The following is a 19,027-nucleotide window of genomic DNA, read 5'->3' on the forward strand; positions in this document are numbered from 1 at the left end:
CATGGAATTATCTTCCCCTGCCGGGGAGTCGTGAGCGGGCACTGTGTGCTTACGCTTGTGCGAGGCTTTGCCTTTCTTAATAATCGGGTCATTTGCGATTGGCAGTGACATTGGTGGTAGGGGTTGATGAGACCCTGACGGTAAAGCGGCAGATGCAAGGGCCGCCTGAACTGACTTGCTAATCAGTTCCTGAATTTGTGCAGCATTCATGAACTGCGCTGCTTCAGATTGGGAGCTCATCCCAGGAAGGGAGCTGGTATTGGCCTCCTCAGACATATCAGAGAAATATAGGTAAGTATATATATATATATATATATATATATATATATATATATCTAAGTGGTATATCTATAGGATTCTGAGAGGGAGGTCAAGGGTAGACCTGCCAGGGAAGGGGCCTATAGGGGAACAGTAGCACAGGAGGACAGGAAAAAACCTGTTAATAACTGCACAGATGCTCCGTAACGCTCAGGCTCTGACTCTCCTCACCGACAGCGCTGAACTGAGGGCTGTGGTGAGAGGTACAGCGGAGCTAGAGAGCCCGGGGACGAAATCTCGCGAGATTACGCCACTCCGGGTCTCTGATTGGTCGTTGGTTGCCGCCCCTAGAACGGACCGCCCCTCCGAGTGCGTCAGACGCGCGGGAAGACCGAGAGCGGCGGGAACAGTGAACTGAGGGAGAAGGAGAAAATGGCGCCGCAATATGGCGCCGGGAGAAAGGTATGAATGATAAAGGGGAACAAAGAACGGAGCGCAGGGTCGTCAGTGGGGCGACCTGCGCCAGAAATATAGAAGGTGAAAACTGGGGACACTGTGCAACAAGTGCCGTGTCCGTGAGGGAAATAGAATTTAATAGGATTTAGTAATGCCTGGCTGATGAACGCAACGCAGTCACCAGCAGGGATAAGGACAGGGGTATACCGTTAGAGTACCCCCGAATGTTAGTAAGGAAAAAACTTATATTTATGAATACAGTGTGAAGAGAAATACTTATCTGTCGCTATGAGCAGAAAGAAAGAGGAGGAGTTATGGCACAGCAGTTCCCTTTATAGAGGTCATCGGCATATGATTGGCTACTAGTCCTCAAAGGGGCTGCTGGGAGATGTAGTTTTGCAAAACGTTTTTCTTTCAATACATTAACCTGAAAGTTTAATTTTCTGCTATGGGCATTAATAAAGAAAGATTAATGCAAGATACGAGCCTCCTGTCTGATATATAACTCAGGATCAGTACAGGATAAGTAATGTAATGTATGTACACAGTGATCTCACCAGCAGAATAGTGAGTACAGCTCTGGAGTATAATACAGGATATAACTCAGGATCAGTACAGGATAAGTAATGTAATGTATGTACACAATGACCTCACCAGCAGAATAGTGAGTACAGCTCTGGAGTGTAGTGTGGTCAGGGATGGACATGATAAGTGTTGTATGGCGGTTTCCTCTGTAGATACGGCGCCCCCCGGCTGTATATAGATTCCTGGCAGGTACTGGATGATCTGGTTTCTCCTTATTGACACATAACCTGCATATCAGCATTCCAGGACCAACCACTGGTGATATCACAGCACACCCCGGGGCGAGGAGCAGATAAAAACTACAGCCGAGCCCCACACCGACATCTTCAGTCAGGAGGGGAGAGGTGACTGTGGGACGGGTGAATATATCTATTGTTCTCTGTTATCAGCCATGTCAGGAGGGGAGAGGTGACTGTAGGACAGGTGAATATATATATATTGTTCTCTGTTATCAGCCATGTCAGGAGAGGAGAGGTGACTGCAGGACAGGTGAATATATCTATTGTCCTCTGTTATCAGCCATGTCAGGAGGGGAGAGGTGACTGTAGGACAGGTGAATATAATCTATTGTTCTCTGTTATCAGCCATGTCAGGAGAGGAGAGGTGACTGTAGGACAGGGGAATATATCTATTGTTCTCTGTTATCAGCCATGTCCGGAGGGGAGGTGACTGTAGGACAGGTGCATATAATCTATTGTTCTCTGTTATCAGCCATGTCAGGAGAGGAGAGAGGTGACTGTAGGACAGGTGAATATATCTATTGTTCTCTGTTATCAGCCATGTCCGGAGGGGAGGTGACTGTAGGACAGGTGAATATAATCTATTGTTCTCTGTTATCAGCCATGTCAGGAGAGGAGAGGTGACTGTAGGACAGGAGAATATAATCTATTGTTCTCTGTTATCAGCCATGTCAGGAGAGGAGAGGTGACTGTAGGACAGGTGAATATATCTATTGTTCTCTGTTATCAGCCATGTCAGGAGAGGAGAGGTGACTGTAGGACAGGTGAATATATCTATTGTTCTCTGTTATTAGCCATGTCAGGAGGAGAGAGGTGACTGTAGGACAGGTGAATATATCTATTGTTCTCTGTTATCAGCCATATCAGGAGAGGTGACTGTAGGACAGGTGAATATATCTATTGTTCTCTGTTATCAGCCATGTCAGGAGAGGAGAGGTGACTGTAGGACAGGTGAATATATCTATTGTTCTCTGTTATCAGACATGTCAGGAGAGGAGAGGTGACTGTAGGACAGGTGAATATAATCTATTGTTCTCTGTTATCAGCCATGTCAGGAGGGAGAGGTGACTGTAGGACAGGTGAATATATCTATTGTTCTCTGTTATCAGCCATGTCAGGAGAGGAGAGGTGACTGTAGGACAGGTGAATATATCTATTGTTCTCTGTTATCAGCCATGTCAGGAGGGGAGAGAAGACTGTAGGACAGGTGAATATATCTATTGTTCTCTGTTATCTGCCATGTCAGGAGAGGTGACTGTAGGAGAGGTGAATATAATCTATTGTTCTCTGTTATCAGCCATGTCAGGAGGAGAGAGGTGACTGTAGGACAGGTGAATATATCTATTGTTCTCTGTTATCAGCCATGTCAGGAAAGGAGAGGTGACTGTAGGACAGGTGAATATATCTATTGTTCTGTTATCAGCGATGTCAGGAGGGGAGAGGTGACTGTAGGACAGGTGAATATATCTATTGTTCTCTGTTATCAGCCATGTCAGGAGAGGAGAGGTGACTGTAGGACAGGTGAATATATCTATTGTTCTCTGTTATCAGCCATGTCAGGAGAGGAGAGGTGACTGTAGGACAGGTGAATATATCTATTGTTCTCTGTTATCAGCCATGTCAGGAGGGGAGAGGTGACTGTAGAACAGGTGAATATATCTATTGTTCTCTGTTATCTGCCATGTCAGGAAAGGTGACTGTAGGACAGGTGAATATATCTATTGTTCTCTGTTATCAGCCATGTCAGGAGGAGAGAGGTGACTGTAGGACAGGTGAATATATTCTATTGTTCTCTGTTATCAGCCATGTCAGGAGGAGAGAGGGGACTGTAGGACAGGTGAATATATCTATTGTTCTCTGTTATCTGCCATGTCAGGAGAGGTGACTGTAGGACAGGTGAATATATCTATTGTTCTCTGTTATCAGCCATGTCAGAAGGAGAGAGGTGACTGTAGGACAGGTGAATACAATCTATTGTTCTCTGTTATCAGCTATCTTCGGAGGGGAGGTGACTGTAGGACAGGTGAATATAATCTTTTGTTCTTTGTTATCAGCCATGTCAGGAGAGGAGAGGTGACTGTAGGACAGGAGAATATAATCTATTGTTCTCTGTTATCAGCCATGTCAGGAGAGGAGAGGTGACTGTAGGACAGGTGAATATATCTATTCTTCTCTGTTATCAGCCATATCAGGAGAGGTGACTGTAGGACAGGTGAATATATCTATTGTTCTCTGTTATCTGCTATGTCAGGAGAGGTGACTGTAGGACAGGTGAATATATCTATTGTTCTCTGTTATCAGCCATGTCAGGAGGAGAGAGGTGACTGTAGGACAGGTGAATATAATCTATTGTTCTCTGTTATCAGCCATGTCAGGAGGAGAGAGGTGACTGTAGGACAGGTGAATATATCTATTTTTCTCTGTTATATGCCATGTCAGGAGAGGTGACTGTAGGACAGGTGAATATATCTATTATTCTCTGTTATCAGCCATGTCAGGAGGGGAGAGGTGACTGTAGGACAGGTGAATATATCTATTGTTCTCTGTTATCTGCCATGTCAGGAGAGGTGACTGTAGGACAGGTGAATATATCTATTGTTCTCTGTTATTAGCCATGTCAGGAGGAGAGAGGTGACTGTAGGACAGGTGAATATAATCTATTGTTCTCTGTTATCAGCCATGTCAGGAGGAGAGAGGTGACTGTAGGACAGGTGAATATATCTATTTTTCTCTGTTATCTGCCATGTCAGGAGAGGTGACTGTAGGACAGGTGAATATATCTATTATTCTCTGTTATCAGCCATGTCAGGAGGAGAGAGGTGACTGTAGGACAGGTGAATATATCTATTGTTCTCTGTTATCTGCCATGTCAGGAGAGGTGACTGTAGGACAGGTGAATACAATCTATTGTTCTCTGTTATCAGCTATGTCCGGAGGGGAGGTGACTGTAGGACAGGTGAATATAATCTATTGTTCTTTGTTATCAGCCATGTCAGGAGAGGAGAGGTGACTGTAGGACAGGAGAATATAATCTATTGTTCTCTGTTATCAGCCATGTCAGGAAAGGAGAGGTGACTGTAGGACAGGTGAATATATCTATTGTTCTCTGTTATCAGCCATGTCAGGAGTGGAGAGGTGACTGTAGGACAGGTGAATATATCTATTGATCTCTGTTATCAGCCATGTCAGGAGGGGAGAGGTGACTGTAGGACAGGTGAATATAATCTATTGTTCTCTGTTATCAGCCATGTCAGGAGGGGAGAGGTGACTGTAGGACAGGTGAATACATCTATTGTTCTCTGTTATCAGCCATGTCAGGAGAGAAGAGGTGACTGTAGGACAGGTGAATATATCTATTGTTCTTTGTTATCAGCCATGTCAGGAGGAGAGGTGACTGTAGGACAGGTGAATATATCTATTGTTCTCTGTTATCAGCCATGTCAGGAGGGGAGAGGTGACTGTAGGACAGGTGAATATATATATATTGTTCTCTGTTATCAGCCATGTCAGGAGGGGAGAGGTGACTGTAGGACAGGTGAATAGAATCTATTGTTCTCTGTTATCAGCCATGTCAGGAGGGGAGAGACGACTGTAGGACAGGTGAATATATCTATTGTTCTCTGTTATCAGCCATGTGAGGAGGAGAGGTGACTGTAGGACAGGTGAATATAATCTATTGTTCTCTGTTATCAGCCATGTCAGGAGAGGAGAGGTGACTGTAGGACAGGTGAATATATCTATTGTTCTCTGTTATCAGCCATGTGAGGAGGAGAGGTGACTGTAGGACAGGTGAATATAATCTATTGTTCTCTGTTATCAGCCATGTCAGGAGAGGAGAGGTGACTGTAGGACAGGTGAATATATCTATTGTTCTCTGTTATCAGCCATGTCAGGAGAGGAGAGGTGACTGTAGGACAGGTGAATATATCTATTGTTCTCTGTTATCAGCCATGTCAGGAGGGGAGAGGTGACTGTAGGACAGGTGAATATATCTATTGTTCTCTGTTATCAGCCATGTCTTGCCTCTTTACGGTGTTTGTAAGGTCGGAGAATAAGTTTGTCGCAGTTTTGCGGTTCGGTTATACATCGCTTTCAATAACCGTATCACAAATCCGTCTCGCCGCGCGCTGATATGCTCCGGTGAGCAGCGACCTGCTCTGTGGCCCCATTGGGTTAATAATGAACCTGCTGCTGGGTAACCGGGCGACACCTCCCAGACTATCGCCCTCCTGTCACTTGGATCCTTCCTCTTTAACCCCGTCCTCGCTGTACGGAGCACATGCTTAACCTGTTCACTGCCAGGGAGGGGTCTGGACATTATGGGATGTTTTAGAGAGGAATGAAAGGGTTTGGCTGAGGGAAGTGGAAAGAGGAAGAGACGGAGAAGAGGCCGAAACTGCAGGGGGTGGAGGCTGAGAACGAGGGGAGCGAGGGCAGGAATTGGGCAGCTCCCTGAGTGCTCACCCGGAGAGGATCCTGATCTATGGGAAGAGGTAAGAGAAAGTCATTTTATCTATTATCCGGGCTCGTACCCACTGAGGCGGGCGCTGAACTATCACCGGGCGGCACAAGGGTCCTGATCACCACCGCCCTGTGCCAGAGATTCACCCGCCGCCAAATCCACAGGACCGTATCAAGGGCTCACTACTATTTATATAGCACCAACATATCCTGCAGCGCTGTACACATTGTATCACTCCCATCATCCCTGATCCCAGGAGCTCACAATCTAATACTGACAGATGTGTAATGTAGTATTATAGTAGTTATATTCTTGTATATAGGAGCAGTATTATAGTAGTTATATTCTTGTATATAGGAGCAGTATTATAGTAGTTATATTCTTGTATATAAGAGCAGTATTATAGTAGTTATATTCTTGTATATATAGGAGCAGTATTATAGTAGTTATATTCTTGTATATAGGAGCAGTATTATAGTAGTTATATTCTTGTATATAGGGAGCAGTATTATAGTAGTTATATTCTTGTATATAGGAGGCAGTATTATAGTAGTTATATTCTTGTATATAGGAGCAGTATTATAGTTGTTATATTCTTGTATATAGGAGCAGTATTATAGTTGTTATATTCTTGTTAATAGGAGCAGTATTATAGTAGTTATATTCTTGTATATAGGAGCAGTATTATAGTAGTTATATTCTTGTATATAGGAGCAGTATTATAGTAGTTATATTCTTGTATATAGGAGCAGTATTATAGTAGTTATATTCTTGTATATAGAAGCAGTATTATAGTAGTTATATTCTTGTATATAGGAGCAGTATTATAGGAGTTATATTCTTGTATATAGGAGACAGTATTATAGTAGTTATATTCTTGTATATAGGAGCAGTATTATAGTAGTTATATTCTTGTATATAGGAGCAGTATTATAGTAGTTATATTCTTGTATATAGGGGCAGTATTATAGTAGTTATATTCTTGTATATAGGAGCAGTATTATAGTAGTCATATTCTTGTATATAGGAGCAGTATTATAGTAGTTATATTCTTGTATATAGGAGCAGTATTATAGTAGTTATATTCTTGTATATAGGAGCAGTATTATAGTAGTTATATTCTTGTATATAGGGACAGTATTATAGTAGTTATATTCTTGTATATAGGGGCAGTATTATAGTAGTTATATTCTTGTATATAGGAGCAGTAGTATAGTAGTTATATTCTTGTATATAGGAGCAGTATTATAGTAGTTATATTCTTGTATATAGGAGCAGTATTATAGTAGTTATATTCTTGTATATAGGAGCAGTATTATAGTAGTTATATTCTTGTATATAGGAGCAGTATTATAGTAGTTATATTCTTGTATATAGGAGCAGTATTATAGTAGTTATATTCTTGTATATAGGAGCAGTATTATAGTAGTTATATTCTTGTATATAGGAGCAGTATTGTAGTAGTTATATTCTTGTATACAGGGGGCAGTATTATAGTAGTTATATTCTTGTATATAGCAGCAGTATTATAGTAGTTATATTCTTGTATATAGGAGCAGTATTATATCAGTTATATTCTTGTATATAGGAGCAGTATTATAGTAGTTATATTCTTGTATATAGCAGCAGTATTATAGTAGTTATATTCTTGTATATAGGAGCAGTATTATAGTAGATATATTCCTGTATATAGGAGCAGTATTATAGTAGTTATATTCTTGTATATAGGAGCAGTATTATAGTAGTTATATTCTTGTATATAGGAGCAGTATTATAGTAGTTATATTCTTGTATATAGGAGCAGTATTATAGTAGTTATATTCTTGTATATAGGAGCAGTATTATAGTAGTTATATTCTTGTATATAGGAGCAGTATTATAGTAGTTATATTCCTGTATATAGGAGCAGTATTATAGTAGTTATATTCTTGTATATAGGAGCAGTATTATAGTAGTTATATTCTTGTATATAGGAGCAGTATTATAGTAGTGATATTCTTGTATATAGGAGGCAGTATTATAGTAGTTATATTCTTGTATATAGGAGACAGTATTATAGTAATTATATTCTTGTATATAGGAGCAGTATTATAGTAGTTATATTCTTGTATATAGGAGCAGTATTATAGTAGTTATATTCTTGTATATAGGAGCAGTATTATAGTAGTTATATTCTTGTATATAGGAGGAAGTATTATAGTAGTTATATTCTTGTATATAGCAGCAGTATTATAGTAGTTATATTCTTGTATATAGGAGCAGTATTATAGTAGTTATATTCTTGTATATAGGAGGCAGTATTATAGTAGATATATTCTTGTATATAGGAGCAGTATTATAGTAGTTATATTCTTGTATATAGGAGCAGTATTATAGTAGTTATATTCTTGTATATAGGAGCAGTATTATAGTAGTTATATTCTTGTATATAGGAGCAGTATTATAGTAGTTATATTCTTGTATATAGGAGCAGTATTATAGTAGGTATATTCTTGAATATAGGAGGCAGTATTATAGTAGTTATATTCTTGTATATAGGAGCAGTATTATAGTAGTTATATTCTTGTATATAGGAGGCAGTATTATAGTAGTTATATTCTTGTATATAGGAGCAGTATTATAGTAGTTATATTCTTGTATATAGGAGCAGTATTATAGTAGTTATACTCCTGTATATAGGAACAGTATTATAGTAGTTATATTCTTGTATATAGGAGCAGTATTATAGTAGTTATATTCTTGTATATAGGAGGTAGTATTATAGTAGTTATATTCTTGTATATAGGAGCAGTATTATAGTAGTTATATTCTTGTATATAGGGGCAGTATTATAGTAGTTATATTCTTGTATATAGGAGCAGTATTATAGTAGTTATACTCCTGTATATAGGAACAGTATTATAGTAGTTATATTCCTGTACATAGGAGCAGTATTATAGTAGTTATATTCCTGTATATAGGAGCAGTATTATAGTAATTATATTCTTGTATATAGGAACAGTATTACAGTAGTTATATTCCTGTATATAGGTGCAGTATTATAGTAGATATATTCTTGTATATAGGAGCAGTATTATAGTAGTTATATTCTTGTATATAGGAGGCAGTATTATAGTAGTTATATTCTTGTATATATGAGCAGTATTATAGTAGTTATATTCCTGTATATAGGAGCAGTATTATAGTAGTTATATTCCTGTATATAGGAGCAGTATTATAGTAATTATATTCTTGTATATAGGAACAGTATTACAGTAGTTATATTCCTGTATATAGGTGCAGTATTATAGTAGATATATTCTTGTATATAGGAGCAGTATTATAGTAGTTATATTCTTGTATATAGGAGGCAGTATTATAGTAGTTATATTCTTGTATATAGGAGCAGTATTATAGTAGTTATATTCTTGTATATAGGAGCAGTATTATAGTAGTTATATTCTTGTATATAGGAGCAGTATTATAGTAGTTATATTCCTGTATATAGGAGCAGTATTATAGTAGTTATATTCCTGTATATAGGAACAGTATTATATGAATAGTTTTTTAATAAGTAGACAAACAATTTTTTGCTCAAAATAGCCCCAAGGAGATGATTTTTCGGGAGGATCGGAGGTCTCCCTTATATGGGACAAGGAATTCTGTATTAATAATAACCATGTAATGTTGTGACTGCGAAGTCGTTTATTTGACGTACTGAGTGCAGATGGAGGATCCGTCAGACTACACTAAAGAGACCTCCCAGAAAATCTGCAGTCACACTGAGACCTCTCGGCCTATGACAACACTTCCTGCCCTTTGTTCAGGAATATCGTAGGTCTGCTGGGCTTTATGGTGCACTGTCAGAACGATTAGGAGATTCTAATTGATATTAGCTTCTCTGGGATTCCCCTAAGCTAACAATGTCCAGGCAGAGCAGGAAGAGTTGTCATGGGGTCACAGGCAGCAGAGAATTGTCCTTGAATTGGGAGAGGTACAGAAATGGAAATTTCTAAATTTTTATATCATATATTTTCCTTTAAGCTGGAAAACCCCATCATCCTCCGGACCCCCTAATAATTTCTGCCAGTTTGGCACTTCCCTGACTCCTGTGTAGATAGATACTGTTAGTTAGTTTGCTGTTAGTGAATGGACATTCTTTTTTACATTCCAGAGCAGTGTTTCCCAACCAGGGTGCCTCCAGCTGTTGCAAAACTACAACTCCCAGCATGCCCACACAGCCTTTGACCACTATTTCTCAACCAGGGTGCCAGCAGCTGTTGCAAAACTACAACTCCCAGCATGCCCACACAGCCTTTGACCACTATTTACCGACCAGGTTGCCTCCAGCTGTTGCAAAACTACAACTCCCAACATGTCTGGGCATGGTGGGAGTTGTCATTTTACAACAGCTGGAGGCACCCTGTTTGCCTCAGACGCTGAAACCCTGTTAAGACCTAACACTTCTCACATCTGAGGGTTTGTTACAGTTGTATCTGGTCTAGGATAGACTCCTGCATTGATACATTTTACTTGCACTTATTCTTTGTAGGATGAAGATAGGTGCCCCTGCTGCCAGTGACTTTATTTACACTAGAGACAATTGAAGCAAACCCTCTGCTGTGTAAAGGTTCAGTTTGAACTCTACCAGATTTGAGAATTTCCAGTTTTTATCCCATTTTGGGACTTATACATATTAAAAATAGTGAAAAAAATGAAACACATATAAAATCAAGTTGCAGAACCTTTTATTTTTATACGGTTGGGACATGTTCCCCATTGGTCTCTATATATGAGGCTGTTGTTTGATCGTCTGATCACATTTCGATATCTCGCGCCTTTTCCGTTAATATTTACGTTACGGTTATTGCGGCTAAAGGTGACCCCGCCCCTTCGGCGCCTCTTGTCTCCTCCAGGAGTTGTCACTGTTTATCTCATCTCTATGGAGATCTTCACCGGAATTTGGCACTTAACCCCTGATGATGCAGTAGAGATGGTGAAGATCGCTGTACTGCAGGTCAGTGCAGCCGCTCCCCATAGACCCCGTTACATGATCTTATCATTGGGGGCTTCACCTCACTGTGTGGCCCCCAAATCACTTAGTAAAGATCCCCAGGGCACGAAACTTATCATGCAGTGAAAATGTGACCTCTGTATATATTGTCAAGAGGGAGCAACAAAGGGTTAAGAACACTGTCTCCTAGCAACCTGCATTGTTTACTCACAAGTGACCCTCTGGGGGTGGAGACTGCGGCAGATCAGGCGAGTTATACAGCGGGAAAAGTAAAAGTTATAGAATTGGCTGATAACAGAGAACAATAGATTGTATTCACCTGTCCTACAGTCACCTCTCCTCTCCTGACATGGCTGATAGCAGAGAACAATAGATATATTCACCTGTCCTACAGTCACCTCTCCCCTCCTGACATGGCTGATAACAGAGAACAATAGATTGTATTCTCCTGTCCTACAGTCACCTCTCCTCTCCTAACATGGCTGATAACAGAGAACAATAGATATATTCACCTGTCCTACAGTCACCTCTCCCCTCCTGACATGGCTGATAACAGAGAACAATAGATTGTATTCACCTGTCCTACAGTCACCTCTCCCCTCCTGACATGGCTGATAACAGAGGACAATAGATATATTCACCTGTCCTACAGTCACCTCTCCTCTCCTGACATGGCTGATAACAGAGAACAATAGATATATTCACCTGTCCTACAGTCACCTCTCCCCTCCTGACATGGCTAATAACAGAGAACAATAGATATATTCACCTGTCCTACAGTCACCTCTTCCCTCCTGACATGACTGATAACAGAGAACAATAGATATATTCACCTGTCCTACAGTCACCTCTCCTGACATGGCTGATAACAGAGAACAATAGATTATATTCACCTGTCCTACAGTCACCTCTCCCCTCCTGACATGGCTGATAACATAGAACAATAGATTATATTCACCTGTCCTACAGTCACCTCTCCTTCCCTGACATGGCTGATAACAGAGAACAATAGATATATTCACCTGTCCTACAGTCACCTCTCCCCTCCTGACATGGCTGATAACAGAGAACAATAGATATATTCACCTGTCCTACAGTCACCTCTCCCCTCCTGACATGGCTGATAACAGAGAACAATAGATTGTATTCACCTGTCCTACAGTCACCTCTCCCCTCCTGACATGGCTGATAACAGAGAACAATAGATATATTCACCTGTCCTACAGTCACCTCTCCCCTCCTGACATGGCTGATAACATAGAACAATAGATTATATTCACCTGTCCTACAGTCACCTCTCCTTCCCTGACATGGCTGATAACAGAGAACAATAGATATATTCACCTGTCCTACAGTCACCTCTCCCCTCCTGACATGGCTGATAACAGAGAACAATAGATATATTCACCTGTCCTACAGTCACCTCTCCCCTCCTGACATGGCTGATAACAGAGAACAATAGATATATTCACCTGTCCTACAGTCACCTCTCCCCTCCTGACATGGCTGATAACAGAGAACAATAGATTATATTCACCTGTTCTACAGTCACCCCTCCCCTCCTGACATGGCTGATAACAGAGAACAATAGATATATTCACCTGTCCTACAGTCACCTCTCCTCTCCTGACATGGCTGATAACAGAGAACAATTGATATATTCACCTGTCCTACAGTCACCTCTCCTGACATGGCTGATAACAGAGAACAATAGATTATATTCACCTGTCCTACAGTCACCTCTCCTATCCTAACATGACTGATAACAGAGAACAATAGATTATATTCACCTGTCCTACAGTCACCTCTCCCCTCCTGACATGGCTGATAACAGAGAACAATAGATTATATTCCCCTGTCCTACAGTCACCTCTCCTCTCCTGACATGGCTGATAACAGAGAACAATAGATATATTCACCTGTCCTACAGTCATCTCTCCCCTCCTGACATGGCTGATAACAGAGAACAACAGATACATTTACCTGTCCTACAGTCACCTCTCCTCTCCTGACATGGCTGATAACAGAGAACAATAGTTTATATTCACCTGTCCTACAGTCACCTCTCCCCTCCTGACATGGCTGATAACAGAGAACAATAGATTATATTCACCTGTCCTACAGTGACCTCTCCCCTCCTGATTTGGATGATTAGGGAGAACAAAAGATTATATTCACCTGTCCTACAGTCACCTCTCCTCTCCTGACATGGCTGATAACAGAGAACAATATATATATTCACCTGTCCTACAGTCACCTCTCCTCTCCTGACATGGCTGATAACAGAGAACAATAGATTATATTCACCTGTCCTACAGTCACCTCTCCCCTCCTGACATGGCTGATAGCAGACAACAATAGATATATTCACCTGTCCTACAGTCACCTCTCCTCTCCTGACATGGCTGATAACAGAGAACAATAGATTGTATTCACCTGTCCTACAGTCACCTCTCCCCTTATGACATAGCTGATAACAGAGAACAATTGACTGCATTCTCCTGTCCTACAGTCACCTCTCCCTTCCTGACATGGCTGATAACAGAGAACAATTGACTGCATTCTCCTGTCCTACAGTCACCTCTCCTCTCCTGACATGGCTGATAAGGGAGAACAATAGATTGTATTCACCTGTCCTACAGTCACCTCTCCTCTCCTGACATGGCTGATAACAGAGAACAATAGATATATTCACCTGTCCTACAGTCACCTCTCCCCTCCTGACATGGCTGATAACAGAGAACAATAGATATATTCACCTGTCCTACAGTCACCTCTCCCCTCCTGACATGGCTGATAACAGAGAACAATAGATTATATTCACCTGTCCTACAGTGACCTCTCCCCTCCTGACATGGATGATAACAGAGAACAATAGATATATTCACCTGTCCTACAGTCACCTCTCCTCTCCTGACATGGCTGATAACAGAGAACAATATATATATTCACCTGTCCTACAGTCACCTCTCCTCTCCTGACATGGCTGATAACAGAGAACAATATATATATTCACCTGTCCTACAGTCACCAATCCTCTCCTGACATGGCTGATAACAGAGAACAATAGATTGCATTCACCTGTCCTACAGTCACCTCTCCTAATATGACTGATAACAGAGAACAATAGATATATTCACCTGTCCTACAGTCACCTCTCCCCTCCTGACCTGACTGATAACAGAGAACAATAGATTGTATTCACCTGTCCTACAGTCACCTCTCCTCTCCTGACCTGACTGATAACAGAGAACAATAGATTATATTCACCTGTCCTACAGTCACCTCTCCCCTCCTGACATGGCTGATAAGGGAGAACAATAGATTGTATTCACCTGTCCTACAGTCACCTCTCCTCTCCAGACATGGCTGATAACAGAGAACAATAGATATATTCACCTGTCCTACAGTCACCTCTCCCCTCCTGACATGGCTGATAACAGAGAACAATAGATATATTCACCTGTCCTACAGTCACCTCTCCCCTCCTGACATGGCTGATAACAGAGAACAATAGATTATATTCACCTGTCCTACAGTGACCTCTCCCCTCCTGATTTGGATGATTAGGGAGAACAAAAGATTATATTCACCTGTCCTACAGTCACCTCTCCTCTCCTGACATGGCTGATAACAGAGAACAATATATATATTCACCTGTCCTACAGTCACCTCTCCCCTCCTGACATGGCTGATAACAGAGAACAATAGATGTTATTCACCTGTCCTACAGTCACCAATCCTCTCCTGACATGGCTGATAACAGAGAACAATAGATTGCATTCACCTGTCCTACAGTCACCTCTCCTAATATGACTGATAACAGAGAACAATAGATGTATTCACCTGTCCTACAGTCACCTCTCCCCTCCTGACCTGACTGATAACAGAGAACAATAGATTGTATTCACCTGTCCTACAGTCACCTCTCCTCTCCTGACCTGACTGATAACAGAGAACAATAGATTGTATTCACCTGTCCTACAGTCACCTCTCCTGACCTGACTGATAACAGAGAACAATAGATTACATTCACCTGTCCTACAGTCACCTCTCCCCTCCTGACATGGCTGATAACAGAGAACAATAGATATATTCACCTGTCCTACAGTCACCTCTCCCCTCCTGACATGGCTGATAACAGAGAACAATAGATTATATTCACCTGTCCTACAGTCACCTCTTCCCTCCTGACATGGCTGATAACAGAGAACAATAGATTATATTCACCTGTCCTACAGTCACCTCTCCCCTCCTGACATGGCTGATAACAGAGAACAATAGATTATATTCACCTGTCCTACAGTCACCTCTTCCCTCCTGACATGGCTGATAACAGAGAACAATAGATTATATTCACCTGTCCTACAGTCACCTCTCCTCTCCTGACATGACTGATAACAGAGAACAATAGATATATTCACCTGTCCTACAGTCACTTCTCCTCTCCTGACATGACTGATAACAGAGAACAATAGATTGTATTCACCTGTCCTACAGTCATCTCTCCCTTCCTGACATGGCTGATAACAGAGAACAATAGATATATTCACCTGTCCTACAGTCACCTCTCCTCTCCTCACATGGCTGATAACGGAGAACAATAGATATATTCACCTGTCCTACAGTCACTTCTCCTCTCCTGACATGGCTGATAACAGAACAATAGATATGTTCACCTGTCCTACAGTCACCTCTCCTCTCCTGACTCTTCACACCATAGAGACTTATTTGTTGCTGTTGTTGTTCTCTGTTATCAGTCACAGATTAATCAGGTTGTTTCTCTTTCATTTAAGAAAGTTATTTGATGTTTAACTCTTTCATTTCTTCTTCAGGCTCTTCACCATGTGACAGCCCCAGATCTCTCCACCCGCCATCATGTCTGGTGAGTGTGTAACTCCTGTGAACTCTGACACTCACCTCCCCTCCAGCTCTATCTGTATACTGCTGCCACCTCTATGGGATCAGGATATATAGTAGTTAGACACCCCCCCCCCCCAGCTCTATCTGTATACTGGTGCTATCTATATGGGATCAGGATATATAGTAGTTATACACCTCCCCTCCAGCTCTATCTGTATACTGCTGCTATCTATATGGGATCATGATATATAGTAGTTATACACCACCCCTCCTGCTCTATCTGTATACTGCTGCTATCTATATGGGATCAGGATATATAGTAGTTATACACCCCCAGCTCTATCTGTATACTGCTGCTATCTATCTGGGATCAGGATATATAGTAGTTATACACCACCCCTCCTGCTCTATCTGTATACTGCTGCTATCTATATGGGATCAGGATATATAGTAGTTATACACCCCCCAGCTCTATCTGTATACTGCTGCTATCTATATGGGATCAGGATATATAGTAGTTATATACCTCTCCTCCAGCTCTATCTGTATACTGCTGCAATCTCTATGGGATCAGGATATATAGTAGTTATATACCTCTCCCCCAGCTCTATCTGTATACTGCTGCTATCTCTATGTGATCAGAATATATAATAGTCATACACCTCCCCTCCAGCTCTATCTGTATACTGCTGCTATCTCTATGGGATCAGGATATATAGTAGTTATACACCTCCCCTCCAACTCTATTTGTATACTGCTGCTATCTCTATGGGATCAGGATATATAGTAGTTATACACCTCTCCTCCAGCTCTATCTGTATACTGCTGCTATCTATATGGGATCAGGATATATAGTAGTTATACACCTCTCCTCCAGCTCTATCTGTATACTGCTGGAGAATGGGATTATTTTACTAAGAAATCATGTGTCTTTGCAGGTCCTCGCCACCAGGGGCATCGGTTATTCTGGCTCATTGTTCTGGGGCTCCTGGCAGGGATTGGGGCGGAGGACCCCTGTACATGTATCTCTGTGGAGCAGGAAGGGGACTGGTCTCTGCTGATGACTGATCCCTGTTGTATCAGACTCAACCTCTCTGTAGACATCTTGGAGTGGAACATCTTCACCCCCCTCCACAGCCTCCGGGTCCTGGATCTCTCCAGCTCGGGGATTCTGGAGATCACGGACTCCGAGGGCGGGAGGAACCAGACGCTCATCGAGATTCTGTACATGAACCACAATCACCTGACAGAACTCCCTGAGGGTTTCTTGAGGAACGCGCCCAACTTGAGGGTCCTTCACCTTGAGTCCAACAAACTGCTTCACCTTCCTTCCAACTTCTTACAAGTATCCGACCATCTTGAGGAGCTTCACCTGAGTAACAACCACCTGACCTCCTTCCCGGTGAGTCTCCTCCGACCGTCTCTGACTATTTTTGGCTTCGTGAACAACTCCCTGGACTGCACATGTTCCCTCTATGACCAATTGGAACCCAAGTTTGGCTCCAATGACACCAGGAAGCTGCTGGAGGAGGTCACCTGTGCTTCACCAAAAGACGCCCATGGTCATGCGATCTCGGACCTCACCAGAAGCGTCTTCTGCCGATCCCACAGCCTCACCGTAGCCTTGATCTGCATCCCATTGGTGGTGATGGTTCTGCTCCTGTTCTGGTACATCTGCTGCCGGAGACGAAAAGAAGCCTACCCCAACACCAGAGAGTGCAGCCTGGTCACCGTGGATCGCAACGGGGCCAGCACCATGGGGGAATACCATCACTATGAGCCTCGCAACAACTTCCAAAGCGATAGGCGGGAAGAAGACGGCCTTCAGTTCAATGACCCCGTCTTCCTGAGACCATCGGCAGCCCTACTGAGGAGCAACAGAGACCTCTACGAAGAGGTGGAGATCAAACTGGGGAACTCCGCAGATTCCCTGGTGGATGGTGATGGACGAGAAGGACAGGAGGGGGCGGGGCTGATGTTGGCCGTAGCCGAAGAAGAAGAAGCAGAAGAGCTGGAGATTAAACTGGAGGAAGCAGAAGAAGAGACGGTCAGTGTGACCGAGGTCATGAAGGACTCAAGTGACCGAGAGAAGCTTTACCTCAACCAGACCACCGACTATTACAGTCTGGTGCCAGAGATCGAGCTGGAAGACTCCGACCACTGCGAGTATGAGAGCATAGACCTCTACTAAGGGGCCCCTGGGGGTAAAACCAATGGAGTATGAGAGCCTAGACCTCTACTGAGAAACCCCCGGGGCAAAACCAATGGAGTATGAGAGCGTAGACCTCTACTGAGGGACCCCCGGGGCAAAACCAATGCAATATGAGAGCGTAGACCTCTACTGAGGGACCCCCGGGGGCAAAACCAATGGAGTATGAGAGCGTAGACCTCTACTGAGGGACCTCCGGGGCAAAACCAATGCAATATGAGAGCGTAGACCTCTACTGAGGGACCCCCGGGGGCAAAACCAATGGAGTATGAGAGCGTAGACCATACCAATGGAGTATGAGAACATAGACCTCTACTGAGAAACCCCCAGGGGGGGGGCAAAAACCAATGGACTATACATTGTGAGTACGAGAGCATAGATCTTGTCTGAGGGAGCCCCGGGGGCAAAAACCAATGGAGAAGAAGAGTGTAGACCTCTACTGAGGGACCCCTGGGCACAAAAGCAATGGAGTACGAGAGCATAGACCTCTACTGAGAGACCTCTGGGAGCAAAACCAATAGAGTACAAAAGTGTAGATCTCTACTGAGGGACCCCCAGGGCCAAAACCTATAGACTGTATATTTTGATGTCCACTTATGGTCAGAAGGTGCAGAACCTGGACTGGATCTATTTATTATAATACACTGACCGGACCTTATAATACACTGATCAGTCCTTATAATACACTGACCGGACATTATAATACACTGACCAGACCTTATAATACACTGACCGGACCTTATAATACACTGACCGGACCTTATAATACACTGACCGGACCTTATAATACACTGACCAGACCTTATAATACACTGACAAGACCTTATAATACACTGACCGGACCTTATAATACACTGACCGGACCTTATAATACACTGACTGGACCTTATAATACACTGACCGGACCTTATAATACACTGACCAGACCTTATAATACACTGACCGGACCTTATAATACACTG

At 42.3% G+C, this 19,027-nt stretch overlaps 1 protein-coding gene across 6 annotated transcripts in view; it reads left to right on the top strand.

Annotated features, from left to right (window-relative positions):
• LOC130283515 (uncharacterized) overlaps positions 1–18,793 on the top strand; it is a 59,267-nt gene extending 40,474 nt beyond the window's left edge. For 3 of the 6 annotated variants that reach the window (XM_056533135.1, XM_056533133.1, XM_056533134.1), the window contains 2 exons: positions 15,829–15,878; positions 16,795–18,793. In XM_056533135.1, the coding sequence (XP_056389110.1) occupies positions 15,872–15,878; positions 16,795–18,047 (1,260 nt within the window). In that variant the 5' untranslated portion in view covers positions 15,829–15,871 and the 3' untranslated portion in view covers positions 18,048–18,793. Of the gene's footprint in view, positions 1–5,608; positions 6,032–10,675; positions 10,997–15,828; positions 15,879–16,794 lie in introns of those variants that run through there. The other 3 variants (XM_056533131.1, XM_056533129.1, XM_056533130.1) reach the window with 3 other exon arrangements.
• Positions 18,794–19,027: the final 234 nt, after the last annotated feature.

This window comes from Hyla sarda, chromosome 7 (assembly GCF_029499605.1).
Source record: "Hyla sarda isolate aHylSar1 chromosome 7, aHylSar1.hap1, whole genome shotgun sequence".
Taxonomy (NCBI): domain Eukaryota; kingdom Metazoa; phylum Chordata; class Amphibia; order Anura; family Hylidae; genus Hyla; species Hyla sarda.